Here is a 15,540-nt window from a genome sequence, read left to right on the forward strand (position 1 = left end):
TCACCCAGCAAAGAGGACTCAACAGAGGAAGAGGATCAAGCCACAGAGGAGACCCCTGCACCAAGGGCACCAGAACCTGCTCCAGGTGACCTCATTGACCTAGAAGAAGTAGAATCTGATGAGGAACCCATTGCCAACAAGTTGGCACCTGGCATTGCAGAAAGATTACAAAGCCAAAAAGGAAAAACCCCCATTAAGAGGTCTGGACGAATCAAGACTATGGCACAGAAGAAGAGCACTCCAATCACTCCTACCACATCCAGACGGAGCAAAGTTGCAATCCCTTCCAAGAAGAGGAAAGAAATTTCCTCATCTGATTCTGATGATGATGTCGAACTAGATGTTCCCGACATCAAGAGGGCCAAGACATCAGGGAAAAAGGTGCCTGGAAATGTCCCTGATGCACCATTGGACAACATCTCATTCCACTCCATTGGCAATGTTGAAAGGTGGAAATTTGTATATCAACGCAGACTTGCCTTAGAAAGAGAACTGGGAAGGGATGCCTTGGATTGCAAGGAGATCATGGACCTCATCACGGCTGCTGGACTGCTGAAGACTGTCACCAAGTTGGGAGATTGCTATGAAAGTCTAGTCAGGGAATTCATTGTCAACATTCCCTCTGACATAACAAACAGAAAGAGTGATGAGTATCAGAAAGTGTTTGTCAGAGGAAAGTGTGTTAGATTCTCCCCTGCTGTGATCAACAAATACCTGGGCAGACCAACTGATGGAGTGGTGGATATTGCTGTTTCTGAGCATCAAATTGCCAAGGAAATCACTGCCAAACAAGTCCAGCATTGGCCAAAGAAAGGGAAGCTTTCTGCAGGGAAGCTAAGTGTGAAGTATGCAATTCTGCACAGGATTGGCGCTGCAAACTGGGTACCCACCAATCATACTTCCACTGTTGCCACAGGTTTGGGTAAATTTCTGTATGCTATTGGAACCAAGTCCAAATTTAATTTTGGAAACTATATTTTTGATCAAACTGTTAAGCATTCAGAATCTTTTGCTGTCAAATTACCCATTGCCTTCCCAACTGTACTGTGTGGCATTATGTTGAGTCAACATCCCAATATTTTAAACTACACTGACTCTGTGATGAAGAGAGAATCTCCTCTATCCCTACATTACAAATTGTTTGAGGGGACACATGTCCCAGACATTGTCTCGACATCAGGGAAAGCTGCTGCTTCAGGTGCTGTGTCCAAGGATGCTTTGATTGCTGAACTCAAGGACACATGCAAGGTGCTGGAAGCAACCATCAAAGCCACCACAGAGAAGAAGATGGAGCTGGAACGCCTGATCAAAAGACTCTCAGACAGTGGCATTGATGATGGTGAAGCAGCTGAGGAAGATGGTGAAGCAGCTGAGGAAGAAGAAGAAGCAGCTGAGGAAGAGGAAGATGCAGCAGAGGATACTGAATCAGATGATGATGATTCTGAAGCCACCCCATGACCATCAGACATTTATTTTTGCTTTTTACTCTTACTAGCTATAGGGGCATGTCCCTTGAACAATTGATTTGCTATTGGTCTGTAATATTTGCACCTTAAGTTCATGCATTCTACTTTTGTCAAATTCTGTCTAAAAAGGGGGAGTAATGCATGATTTTGAGAAGTAGGATACTATGTATGCAATAGCAGTATTATGCATGATTTATGAGAAGTAGGATACGATGTATGCATGATTCATGATTTTAAGGGGGAGTTGTATGTATATGATTTTGAGGGGGAGACTGCTGCTGCTGATGATGACTGATGTCACATGAGATGTCTTGACATCCTGTAAAAGACTAGTAGCTGATAGAAGATGCTGCAGTGAACTGCTTCACAGCAGTAGGAGCATGGAGACAGGGGGAGCAGAAAGCAGATGTCACGAGAGATGTCTTGACATCCTGGAAACGACTTGCAACTTGCAGAATTTTGCTGTTACCACTATAGATACCGCTGTGCTTGATTACTCTGATAATGAAAGTTGCTGATCCCACTTGCATAACTGCTCGTACCTGCTCAGGAAGTGTCTAAGTATGTTTTAGACAAAATTTGCCAAAGGGGGAGATTGTTAGTGCTTAGCTCTACTGAGTTTTAAAAGATTGGCTAAGATTTTGTTAAAACATAAGCACTTAGACAATGAAGGAAAGCTGGAGTTGCTGCACATGATGTCCAACGTTATGTCAAGGAATCAGATCGGGCTGCACAATGCACAAGGCAAGATGAAATGTCAAATGAAGAATTGAAGCTGCAGGATTCACGATGTCGGATACAATGTCCAGGACATCCTGCCCGAAAATACTGGAGTTGCTGCACAATGCACACAATGCAGGATCCACGATGTCGGATACAATGTCCAGGACATCCTGCCCGAAAATACTGGACACATAAATCTGTTATATCTTTAACAGATTATTGTGCAGTTAGCAGCAGATAAGATGATCTATCTTTAGGAACGAATTAAAAGATAATTAAAGTTCGAATTACAAACTAGAAGAGTTCGTTCAGGGAATAAAGATTAAAGATAAAAACTAAAAGATCAAACTGTATCTTTTGGATCTTTAAGTGCAGATTTTTCAGGAGAATGATAGATCTCATCCAGCGCAAGTTGTTGCAGCCCAGATACACACACTACTATAAAAACATGGAGGCTGCACGAGTTCTGTACCAAGTCCGAGATTGAAAAGTTATTTTGTGAGTTTTTGGGACTTGAGTGTTTTGTGAGCCACCTTGATGTTACCCTAACTTCAAGTGTTGGACCTGAGTGTGTAGAGTTGATCTCTTTTGTTCAGAGAGCAATCTCTGGTGTGTCTTTGATTTAATTGTAAACACGGGAGAGTGATTGAGAGGGAGTGAGAGGGGTTCTCATATCTAAGAGTGGCTCTTAGGTAGAGGTTGCACGGGTAGTGGTTAGGTGAGAAGGTTGTAAACAGTGGCTGTTAGATCTTCGAACTAACACTATTTTAGTGGATTTCCTCCCTGGCTTGGTAGCCCCCAGATGTAGGTGACGTTGCACCGAACTGGGTTAACAATTCTCTTGTGTTATTTACTTGTTTAATCTGTTCATACTCTCAAATATAATCTGCATGTTCTGAAGCGTGATGTCGTGACATCCTGTACGACATCTGGCATTGGTATCAGAATTTCACCTTTGACTGGTATCTTTGAGTCGTCTCCAAATGAGACATCGCCAGTTGCCGCTTCATTGATCTCCATGAACATGCTTTTATCGCCGCACATGTGGTTGCTTGCGCCGGTGTCGAGGTACCACTTGTTTCTTTTCTCTTCAAATTTGTTTTGGCACGCGAGTAGCAAAGTTTCTTCTTCTCCGCCTTTTTCTTCTACAAAGTTAGCTTTCTCTTCAACCTTCTTCGAGAATCTACACTCGGATGCATAGTGACCAATCTTGTTGCAATTGAAACACTTGATTTGTGATTTGTCATACCTCGACCATGAATTTCCTCTTCCACGACTTCTTGTTACTTGTGGATTCTAACTTCTTTCTCCATTGTTGAATTTGTTGGAGTGGTTGTTGTAACCACCTCTTCCTTCTCCTCCATGTCCTCGTCCACGTCCACGATCTTGGCCGCGACCTCGTCCTCTTTGGCTCTTGTAATTTGCATAGTTTGCTTCCTTTACGTTGAGTTGTAGTAGTTGCTCCGTAGCCTCCTTTTGTTTAATTTTTCTCTTTTGTTTTTCTTCGTATGCTTGTAAGGAACCCATGAGTTGCTCAATAGTCACGGTCTTTAAATCCTTGTTTTCTTCAATGTTGGTAACAATGAAGTCAAAACTTGGATTTAAAGTTCGAAGTATTTTTTCCATGACCTTCACCTCATCAACATCTTCACCATTTCTTTTAAGTTGATTTACTATGGCCATTACTCGAGAAAAATAATCAGAAATTGACTCGGACTCCTCCATAAACAAACGCTCAAAGTCACCTCTAAGAGTTTGAAGACGAATCTTTTTTACCTGCTCAACTCCTTTGTTGAAAGTTTGAAGCTTATCCCATGCTTCTTTGGCCGTCGTTGCGTTGGATATCTTCTCAAATGTATCTTCATCCACCGATTGATAAATGAGAAAGAGAGCTTTCTTGTCTCTCTTTCTTGACTCCTTCAACGTCTCCTTTACACCTTGGCTTAGCAAGGCTTCATCTTGCTCCTCAAAGTCATTCTCTACGATATCCCACACATCTTGAGCTCCTAGTAGCGCCTTCATCTTGATACTCCAATTATCATAGTTGTTCTTTGTGAGCATCGGCATTTGGAAAGGAAAACCTCCATTCGCCATCTTTTGAGGATCTTGAAGCTCTGATACCACTTTGTTGGAAATAAGGCTTTTTATGTTTAGGAAAAGTGTTTAGGAATATTGGAGACTTTGAATAGAAACTTGATAGGAAGGAGAATTCTTTATGGAGGAGAGAATTTTGTATTTTGCTTGATTCAAATGTGTAGGATTACATCTCTATTTATACTACTCTAAGGAGAACTCTAGACACACTAATTCTAGAGAGTTCTCAACTCTAGAGATCCAAAGAGTATTCTAGAGAATATTATAACCATAAGAAATATCTAGACACTCCAAACACTACAAGAATTCTCTAGAAACATGACCCATAATTACTTAAGCCCAAAATAACTAAGTCCAAGGAACCAAATAATTAATTTAGGCCCAAATCAAGTTTATATTTCAACATTATTTTACATTCTTGGGTAATTTTATTGTTGAGATGTACAATTGGAGTAATCAGAAGCCAAACAACATTACTTTAAGGTTTCAGCAGGAACATCCATAGGCTCTGGCTCCTTGTTGTCTGTTGGTGTATTTCTATCCTTCAGCTTACTAGGACAAACAATCTCAATAGTTAACTGATTCTGTCAGTTTCTCCATCCTTTAGAATGTAGACACACAAATAGTATGAAAGGAAAAAAAATGGTTTCTCCATCCTTTGTGTTTATTCTTAGAATTGTCTTTTTATACTTCTTATCTACTTCAGATGCACAGAGGTCAACTAAAGAATGGTTTACTCGTTGCCATTGGAAGTAAAAAAAATGAACAAAAGCTACATCATTCAACATTTTATGCATAAAATAGAGCAGATATTGAAATGCAGGCCTTGTCATTTAGTTAGTGTTCTTGGGCACTTCTTTGAATGTTATTTAGATGATTCAAGTGTGAGTAGCATATTTATTGTCTGAGTATGTACCAAATGACATGCTCAAGAGCTGGATATCAGGTGATTGTCAATATTATGATGCTGTAATGCCATATCTGAAAGCTATATTGGTTAATGCAACCGACAAGTCTAACCATATGCTTTGTGCTACTTCCATGGAGTGTATAAGTTTAGTTGGAATGGTTGTTGGGAACGAGAAGTTTAGGGCTGATGCTAACCAGGTAGGTGTTTCTTGTTTATTTTTATACTTTGTCAAACAAGAATGCATGTCTGTCTTATATATTCTCTTTTTATGCCACTTTATCATCATTTGGAAAAATATTCAGTCTAGAACGGGAAGATAGGAAGTTGTCTACCCCTTCATCTCTGTTAAGCACTTTTTTTTTCTCTCTGGTTAGTTATGTCTCATATAATTTTAATATTCTATGTGTGATGGTTCTTCAATAGGTTATGGAAGTTCTTATGTCCCTTCAAGTATCTCAAATGGAGACAAATGATCCAACAACAATAGGTTATGGGCTAGACTCTGCAAATGTCTGGGACAAGATTTTCTTCCTTACATGGAGTTTGTCATGTCTCCACTACTTCAATGTACTGCACTTAAGCCCGATGTAACCATTACATCAGCAGATTGAGACAATGATATCGAGGATTCTGATGATGAAAGGTCTCAACTTTAATCCCTTGTCTTCAAAATAGTTTGTGTTCTGAATATTTATAAAACCAAAGCAACCCTTTGTTAGTGCAACAAAGAAGCAAAAGTATGATAAAATATGTGAGAAGAAAGTATCAACTCCGATTGAGGTAAGTGTTTGGACATTTATTTGATGTGTAGGTTTTTTTTATCACGATTCTTATGTCTTGGGATTTGATCATGATTCTTATATTTGTTTGTTATTGTCAAGGTATCATGCAAATCTCATCATGTAGAGTTTGCTTCATACTTTCATTACTGTCAAGGTAACATGGAATCAAATTACCTGCAGAATTGTGTTTATATTCCTTCAAAATAGCATCTTTGGATATTGAAGTTATTATTATTATTATAACGGAAAGTTGGGATTCAATAGATCATTAAGTATATCAAATGTGGTGACAGTAGCAATATTTGTCTTTGTTTTCATATCTACATTTATGTAATTTTCCTTTTCTATTTCCCCTTATCGGTAAGTGCAAGTTATGTATTTGATTGGACTATTTTAAAGTACCAGCAGGCACAATAGAATAGAGTCCAGTCTCGTATATCTGTGAGTATATTTGCTTTACATGAAGAGGTTTGACTTGTATGTCTAAATTTGATGCTTACTTGAGAATTAGTAAGACTGTATAATGATGTTTAATTCTTATATTATTATATTCTTGTATTAATTTTTATGGTGGTGCAATCTGCTTGCAGGCGTGAGAACACATTGAACTATGTTCTTGAAAGAGTTTGGGCTATTGGATACCTGAAGGGTTGACGCCGGTGAGTTTTTGTTTTTGGGTTAAATTGTGAAAGTAATTTGAGTCTCATAATGACCCGTTATCTTGAGTTAGTGCAGAGTTCACTTTTCATTTTAATCAGCACATGGTTGTTGATTTTTCAGTTATAGTGTTTGATATGATTTTCAGGTATAGTGTTCCCATTTTTTGTGATGACTAATCATCACACTTGGTTGTTGATTTTTCTGTTTGCTGAATCTCTTGATCACATCACAGGGTGTCCTGCTCTATGGGCCATATATGAAAAATTGGTTTCTATCAAAATGGATCTTTCCATTATCTGTGAGGATTAGTTTAAATAATTGAAACCTCTGACCTCATGCTAGTGCTCTTTGGATTGTAAGTATGAATATTGCCCATGCCTACTCTTACTTGTGTAAGGCTAGTAATTTATTTGAATTAACAGTCTGGGCTGTCTTGCTTGACATATTTTAGGGGGATCTATGCTGTGATTTTATGCTTATTAATTGAATATTTATATGTTACTTTTCATATCATAACATTATAAAACTTATTAGTTGTTACACTTTCTCTTTTTAGAATATTTACATGCTTATTAGTTGAATATTTATGTTTCGTTGATTTTGTGAAATGATGATTAATTTAGAATTTTTTTTGTTAAAATGTGGTATAAAATAGAACATATAAAATAAAAAAATTAATTATAGTTAAATTACGCAGAAAATATAAAAAATGAATAAGTTAATTATAAAAAAGACACAATAATTCTAATAAATCTGTAATGATTAATAAAGTCAATTACTCCTTTAGGTGTATATATTTTTTTTATTTTTAATTATTCTTTCATATATATATATATATTTATTTTTATTTCTTTTATCAACATTTAAAAATATAATTATTGTTGTTAATTTTTAACTACTTTTTTTCAGAATATCGATAGAGACATTTTGTGTCTCTCTAGTTCAAATACAGCAATTGGTGGTAAAGTTACAACTAATTTTTGGCTATGACCAAAACGTGGGGATTTTCATTTGTTCCTTCTCTTGTCATCAGTGAGGTACTTCGCTAATTTTGACTTTGTACTCATCTATGCTTATTTTGAATACCAATGTTTTTCTCTTGCAGTTTTGTAGGAGTTTTTGAAAGAAGAAAAAAAAATATCATTTCCTAAAAAATAATCTCAATGAAACATGCTAGCTATAGTCTACAATTAATAAATGCTATAAGGAAAAACCAATAAGCTTCAAGGCTTATTATAATCACTGTTTCAGGCGTTATTATGATCATCCCATTACCCCGAAACGGCTTTTAAATAACAAAACATTAAGCTCATCCCTTGAAATTAAATAATAAAATCAGTTGAATGATCTATGAACGAATATTCAAAATTGTGGTAAGTGGTTAGTTTGTGATGTAGAGATAAGTTAGTTCTTTTTCTCTGAAATGCTGGCATAAGAGAGGAAGGTGGATTGGTTTCAGTCCTAAATGGTATTTGCGTTTTTTTGGGAAGTCTATTCCCCAGCTTTGCTATTTTTTTCTATGTAGTGTTTCTGTTAAGAATGTACAGGAAGAGTAATTGTTACTTCTTAGAGCTAATAAATTAATTTGCTCTTATAATTGGCTGGAAAGTACAGTTTGTATTAGCATCTCATAATTGAGGTTTAGCTGAAGTGCCAATGTACTTTGTATAAATTGTGTTGCTTAAAGGTTTAGCTGAAGTGCCAATGTACTTTGTATAAATTGTGTTGCTTCCATGTGGTTTACAGGTTCACAAGCATTGGTCAGCTTTATACTTGAGAGAGAACTTCCTTCTGAACCATTTTCATTAGTAGCTGAGGAGGTGAAATTGTAAACTCTTACAAATTTCTTGAAGTGTATATGCTTGCAGATTGCAGCTTTTAAGAATGGGTATTCGATAGTCTGTCTTTGGCTCTGCATTGATGCTTGATGAAATTATATCAATCCAAAAGAGAATTTTTCAGCCATCACCTTCAGTCAATTATTCATTTTTAGTACTTCAGTGCGGCAACCAAATGCAGAGGTAATTAATTAACCCTCTTTTAACATTGATTTAATTAAATCCAAGTTACTAAATAAAAGTATTTTACATTACTCATTGTATATACATAATTTTTATTACTCATTGTTAGCTTTTACTTAATTTAATATTATATAAGTATATTTATTCATTATTGGTAATATAGATAATTTTTATTACTCATTGTTAGGTTTTAATTAATTAATTATTATTTTATTGATTATTAATTTTTATCACTCATTCTCAGTTTTTATATATAAACAATTATTACATCAAGCATATTGATTAATTACTATGCATGTTGCTAATTTTTTTACATCGGTGTTGATGTAAGCAATGATGTAGAAATCGGATATTTCTACATCATTGCTAAGGCGAAAAATGATGTTGAAAGCGCAGGTTATACTATATCGATGCTGACGAGAAACGATGTTGAAAGTGCATGTTACTACATCGGTGTTGGCGAGAAACGATGTTGAAAGCGCAGGTTACTACATCGGTGCTGGCATAGGCACCGATGCAGAAATGAATGTAATTCTACAACAATCAATTTTGGACTGTTGTTGAAAATTTGTAGTTTCAACATCGTTACATACAACAATGGTTAACCACCGTTGTTGAATTCCCTTTTTGACCGATGTTGAAAACCCAGTTTCTAGTAGTGCAATTTGCCCTCTAGTGTGGTACACCATAGATACGTCCTTTAGGACATTTGCACTAAGGCTTACATGATGAGAAGAAATAAGACTCGCAAGCTACAACCTCTCCATATATATTAGTATGTTTATGTTAGTATGTGTTCCCTTATTGCAATATTTAGTTCTTCTGCTGGTAAAGATTGAACTCATTATTGCATGTTGATATTGCACCCATGCATTTGATAAACATGAATCTCGTCTCAACTATTCTATGGTCTTTCTAAGAGAGATGTCCACGATGAATCCTATCATTGGCAAAGAAAGGTGGTTCATTAGTCAAATGGCTTGGGGTTTTATGCGTGTCGTATTGTCACTAAAAATATTAAGGCGGATACATAGTTGTGCATGGTGGCTCAAATGCAAGAAATGCAATGGCTTTTTGATGAAGAAGATCAATGACATCCAAGGTAGTTGTCTTGTGTCTTCTCTCTCTTTCCTTTTCTTCTTCTTTTAGTATGTACATAATCTGATCAAGAATAATGAAATTGAATACCTCTGTTATGTTGTGTTGTGAGCTTAGTTATCAAAATCACGAGTTAACATGTAGCTGTTTAAGAACCTAATTTGCCTTCTCGAGTTAACTTGCACGTAGAATCAAAATTTGAGTAAACTCGGATGGACTCGTGCAGAATCAGATAAAATTGTGTAAACTCATGATTCTGAGTCATCAAGTTTCATTGGCGGGGGGTTGCACAAACTAATTAATGCTGATGAATAAGGTAAAAATTGGGGTTTTAGGGTTTTTCCCATTCTATTTTTGAATGGTTAGGCCTTAGTTTGAGTCCAACAACCTTTTCCCATTCTCTTGTTTTAGGGATAGCTAATCAAGGGGATGAGTGAATATAGCATACCATATATTAAGTAATTAACTAAATAGTAATAATAGTCTAAAAAATATAAAACATAATATAATCAATAAACAATAATAACGATAAGTATAATAGTATTAAAAAAATATAAAAACTATTTGAAGCATAATATATTATAATAAACTAAATAATAATAAAATAAATAAAGCATAATATGTGATATAATAAATTAAATAATAGTGATAAAACATTATAAATAATAATAGTGTTTTACTTTTTTTAAAAGGAATAATAATGCTTTACTATTTTACTTTAGTATGATATTGAAATGTTAAACTATATGTTATTTATAGGTTTTTTTTGTTTTTTTAATATGAAGTAGATTTTTACATAATTCTTATGAGTTTATCTAAATTCTCAAATTTGATAACTAAAATTGTGCCTTGGTTGTGAGTGAGGGGACATTTTTTTGAGGATCAAAAGGATTCCATCTTTAGATGTTGTGCCTTTGTAAAATCAGAATGAGATGAAAGTTCACAATGTGCGAAATGTAAGTTCTCGACTTGACTTCTTCACGAGTTGTCTTTTTATTTTTTCATTGATGAAAGATCCGTCAAGTTGTCTTGTGTTTTATTATTTTATGAGATGTAGACACTCCTCATTGGAAGGAAAAATTATTAGATAGTCGATTAATTTCTAGGTTTATTAAACTTTGATGTGTTTGGGTTGGGGTAATCTTTCATCCACATGTTTTGTTCTATCTAAAAAAAACTTAGGTAAGATTTTACTACTTCTAGTTCTGGAAAATTTCTTTCCACTAAAACAATTTCTTTCAGATTTTGTGTAATTTTTTTAACACATGTTAATTGATGTATTATTTTTTTATTTATTTATATTTTTAATATCAATTTTGAAAACAAATCTTATCCATTGATATTTTTTTATATCTGAGCCATCATTGTGTTTAAGGATTAGGGTTGAAACTATTTTCTTTCAAATTCTATACAATGACTTTAATTTCTCAATTAACTAAGGAAATAAATAAGACCATAGTTATAGTAGAAATTTTTTTACTCGTAATATTATCAATATATATATATTCAGGTTAGTTTGGAACGAATTTAAATGATTTTTTTGTTAAATCCAACCCAGACATGAGTTGGGTCAAATTGAATCAATCGAATTATCATTTAAAATTAAAATTTCATAAGAGATTTTTCTCACATTAACATATAGAGAAGGGGAAAAAATGAGTGTACATCAGATTAATTAGATAATGTTCCTCATATAAATAAATGATAAAATTCATATCTCTTGGTTCATATATCAATTGTCTTTGTAATGCCCAACAACCAGAAAAGTTGGTAAGAATTCTAACATAATTCACAAACCCACCCACCCTTACAAACAAAACAGAAACAACCAAAATAATCCCCAAAGAAAATCTTGTAAGCAAGAAGCCAAGAAGAAAACAAAGATTAAACATCTACAACAATTGAGCATGATTAAAACGACAAAAGCAACAAAATTAAGCAGCAATAGCAACAACAAATAACACCAACCAAGATGAAAACGGAGATGTAAGTTTACCTTTCCCTTTCCCAATTGAGCATGACAAAAACAAAGACGAAAACAACTTTAGGACAGCACAATGGCGATTTTAGGGTGCGACATAAAGCGAAAAGCAAAGTAAGGAATTATGATGTGCAATGAGAATAGAAGGGTCTAAAGGAATTTAGGGAGCGAGGATGAAGAGACTGTGCCTTCGACATCCTTCAATAGCGACACAAATAATTGTGGGGGTGACACAACAAGAGGCTTTTGACAAAGAGACTAAGTGCGGCTGATACCAGACCACGAAGGACCACAAGGAGACCAACTTCACTTAATGACTATGCGTAAAGGGACAATGTCATAAAAGGCCAAGGACCAAAATATTCTCAAGATCCCGCTAACAAATTCTGTTATAACCAATTCACCAATACTGTTATTTCGTATTTATTGAACCCATAGCTGGATAAGGACAACTTACAATGCTTGTATCCATTATAAATATGAATCATGAAATGAATAAAGCAGGACATCTTCTATCCAAACAAATTTACTTATTTCTACATTAGATTTAGATTATAGGCTCTATTGATGTAGCTCCATATGGAGCTTGTAGGCCTTAGATCTTCTTCATCAATGGAGTCCTTTGCTTCTTGAAGTTTGATGGCAGCAGAATGGAGAAGGAGAAAGATGATTGGAGACGCCACTTCAAGGAGAAGATGAGTCTAGAAGAAGCTCACCACCATAGGAAGCCATGGATAAGAGCTTGAAGGTAGGAGATAATGAATGGAGGGAGAGGGAGAGAAGGAGCACGAAATTTTGTGCCTCAAAAGAGGTCTGAACTTTGAAGTTTAATTCTCAAATGATCAAAGTTGAAAAAATGAACACACATGACCTCTATTTATAGCCTAAGTGTCACACAAAATTGGAGGAAAATTGAAATTTCAATTCAAATTTCACTCGAATTTGAAATTGAATTTGTGGAGCCAAATTTTAGAGCCAAAATTTCACTAATTATGATTAGTGAATTTCAGTTATGGTTCAGCCCACTAATCCAAGATCAATTCCAAGATTCTCCACTAAGTGTGCTTAGGTGTCATGAGGCATGTAAAGCATGAAGGACATTCACAAAGTGTGACTATATGATGTGGCAATGCGGTGTATTAAGCAAATGCTCACCCCCCCTCTAAAATTTAATTGGATTGGGCTTCTACCAATTCAATTAAATTTATTTCCCAACACACACATCAAATATTTACTAGGTGCATGTGAAATTACAAAACTACCCCTAATACAAAAACTAGTCTAGGTGCCCTAAAATACAAGGGCTGAAAAATCCTATATTTCTAGGATATCCTACCTACATTATGGAATCCTAAATACAAGGACCAAATATAATGACATCCTAATCTAATATGTACAAAGATAATTGGACCCAACTTTGGCCCATGGGCTCAGAAATCTACCCTGAGGTTCGTTAGAACCCTAGGGCCTTCTTCAGCAGCTCTAGCCCAATCCTCTTGGAGCCTCTTGCTCATGGCTCTAGTGACTAGTCCCTTCCTAGGGAGGATTGCATTATCCCCTCCCCCTTGAAGAGGATTTGACCTCAAATCTGTTAGTTTCTCCTCCTCAATATCAGCTCCACCTGCAAAAGGAATTAAATCATAAATGTTAAAAGTGGTGCTGACTTCATACTTCTCTAGGAGGTCCAACCTATAGGCATTATTATTGATCCTCTCCAAAACCTGAAAAGGTCCATCTCCTCTAGGGCTAAGCTTGGATTTCCTTTTAGTAGGGAATCTATCCTTCCTAAGATGGAGCCAAACCCAGTCACCTTCATTAAGAACTAGCTCTTTTCTTCCTCTATTGCCTTTAGTTGAATACATCTTTGTTTGGTTCTCTATTTGGTTCTTAACCCTCTCATGCAACTTCTTTACAAACTCTGACCTAGATTCCCCTTCTTTATGTATAAAAGAAGTGTGCAATGGGAGGGGAATGAGGTCTAACGGTGTTAGGGGATTAAACCCATAGACAACCTCAAAAGGGGACTGCTTGGTGGTTCTATGAACCCCCCTGTTGTAGGAAAATTCTACATGAGGAAGATACTCATCCCAAGACTTATGGTTGCCTTTCATAAGAGTCCTTAAAAGGGGGGATAAAGAACTATTCACTTCCTCTGTTTGCCCATCAGTTTGTGAATGACAAGTGGTAGAGAAAATAAGTTTAGTTCCTAGGTTAGCCCATAAGGTTTTCCAGAAGTGGCTAAGGAACTTAGTAACTCTATCTGACACAATGGTTCTAGGCAAACCATGGAGTCTCACAACTTCCCTGAAAAATAGTTTTGAGATGTGGGAAGCATCATCAACCTTGTGGCATGGTATAAAGTGTGTCATCTTGCTAAACCTATCCACCACCATAAAGATAGAGTCTACACCTCTTTGGGTTCTAGGAAGCCTAAGGACAAAGTCCATACTAATGTCTACCCAAGGTGCAGAGGGGATGGGTAAGGGTGTGTATAGCCCATGAGGCATCACCCTAGACTTGGCTTGTAAACAAGCCACACACCTAGTGCAATGATTATGGACATCTTTCTTCACATGGGGCCAATAGAACTTTTCTTTGAGTAAGACAAGGGTCTTGTCTATCCCAAAGTGGCCTATGAGCCCAGCCTCATGGCTCTCTTTCATAAGTAATTTCCTAATGCATCCTTGGGGTATGCAAAGTTTTCCCTCTTTTAACAAATACCCCTCAGCCAAATAGGATCCATCTTGGGCCTTTTGCCCACAACTCTCATAAGTGGGAGAGAAATGTTCATCTGAAGCATACAATTCCCTAATGTTATCAAATCCTAAAATTAGAGCTCCTAGGAAGCAAAACAATGTGTGCCTCCTAGAGAAGGCATCAACTACCATATTTGTTTTTCCCTTTTTGTATTTGATAACAAATGGAAATTGCTCTAGGTACTCTACCCATTTTTCATGCCTTTTGTTTAACTTGCTTTGCCCTCTAATGTACTTAAGTGATTGATGATCACTATGAATGACAAATTCCTTGGAAACAAGGTAATGTTCCCAAGTTTGGAGGGCTCTTATTAAGGCCTAAAGCTCTTTATCATTGGTGGGGTAGTTGAGGGTGTCACTATGAAGTTTTTCACTAAAATAAGCAATAGGGTGCCCACCTTGTAATAATACAGCTTCAACTCCCACTCCAGAGGCATCAAATTCTAGCTCAAAAGTTTTAGAAAAGTCAGGAAGAGCTGGAACAGGTGCCTTAGTAAGATTTTCTTTGAGCAAAGCAAAGGCCTGCTCTTGTTTTTCACCCTAGTTAAATGCCACATTCTTCTTCACCAGCTCATTGAGAGGTGATGCAATTGTAGAGAAATTAGGAACGAACCTTCTATAGAAGCTTGCTAACCCATGGAAGCTCCTAATATCTCCCACACTTTTTGGGGTAGGCCATTCTTGGATGGCCTTGATTTTCTTAAGGTCCACTTGGACCCCATTTCTACCAACTACAAACCTTAAGAAAACTATATTATCTACACAAAAGTTAAACTTCTCTATATTTGCATAGAGGGTGTTTTTCCTAAGGACTGAAAGAACTTGCCTGAGATGTCCTAAGTGATCATCTAGGCTCCTACTGTACACTAAAATATCATTAAAATAAACAACTACAAATCTACCTATGAAATCCCTTAAGACATGATGCATAAGCCTCATAAAGGTGCTTGGTGCATTAGTGAGCCCAAAAGGCATCACTAGCCATTCATACAAACCAAACTTGGTCTTGAAATCAGTTTTCCACTCATCACCCTTTTTCATCCTGATTT

At 36.1% G+C, this 15,540-nt stretch overlaps 1 protein-coding gene across 1 annotated transcript; it reads right to left on the reverse strand.

Annotated features, from left to right (window-relative positions):
• Positions 1-3,485: 3,485 nt before the first annotated feature.
• Positions 3,486-4,283, reverse strand: LOC102662068 (uncharacterized). Its single transcript, XM_006584281.1, has 2 exons — positions 3,842-4,283; positions 3,486-3,754 (listed from the first exon to the last, which is right to left on the reverse strand). The coding sequence occupies exons 1-2, from the start codon at positions 4,281-4,283 to the stop codon at positions 3,486-3,488; spliced, it is 711 nt and encodes a 236-aa protein (XP_006584344.1).
• Positions 4,284-15,540: the final 11,257 nt, after the last annotated feature.

The sequence above is a fragment of the Glycine max genome, chromosome 7, assembly GCF_000004515.6.
Source record: "Glycine max cultivar Williams 82 chromosome 7, Glycine_max_v4.0, whole genome shotgun sequence".
Taxonomy (NCBI): Eukaryota; Viridiplantae; Streptophyta; class Magnoliopsida; order Fabales; family Fabaceae; genus Glycine; species Glycine max.

Coding starts and splice junctions, on each gene's coding strand:
- LOC102662068 (XM_006584281.1), bottom strand. CDS start 4,283: ATGGCGAATGGAGGTTTTCCTTTCCAAATGCCGATGCTCACAAAGAAC. Junction 3,755..3,841: donor AAATCAACTTAAAAGAAATG/GTGAAGATGTTG, acceptor CCAACATTGAAG/AAAACAAGGATTTAAAGACC.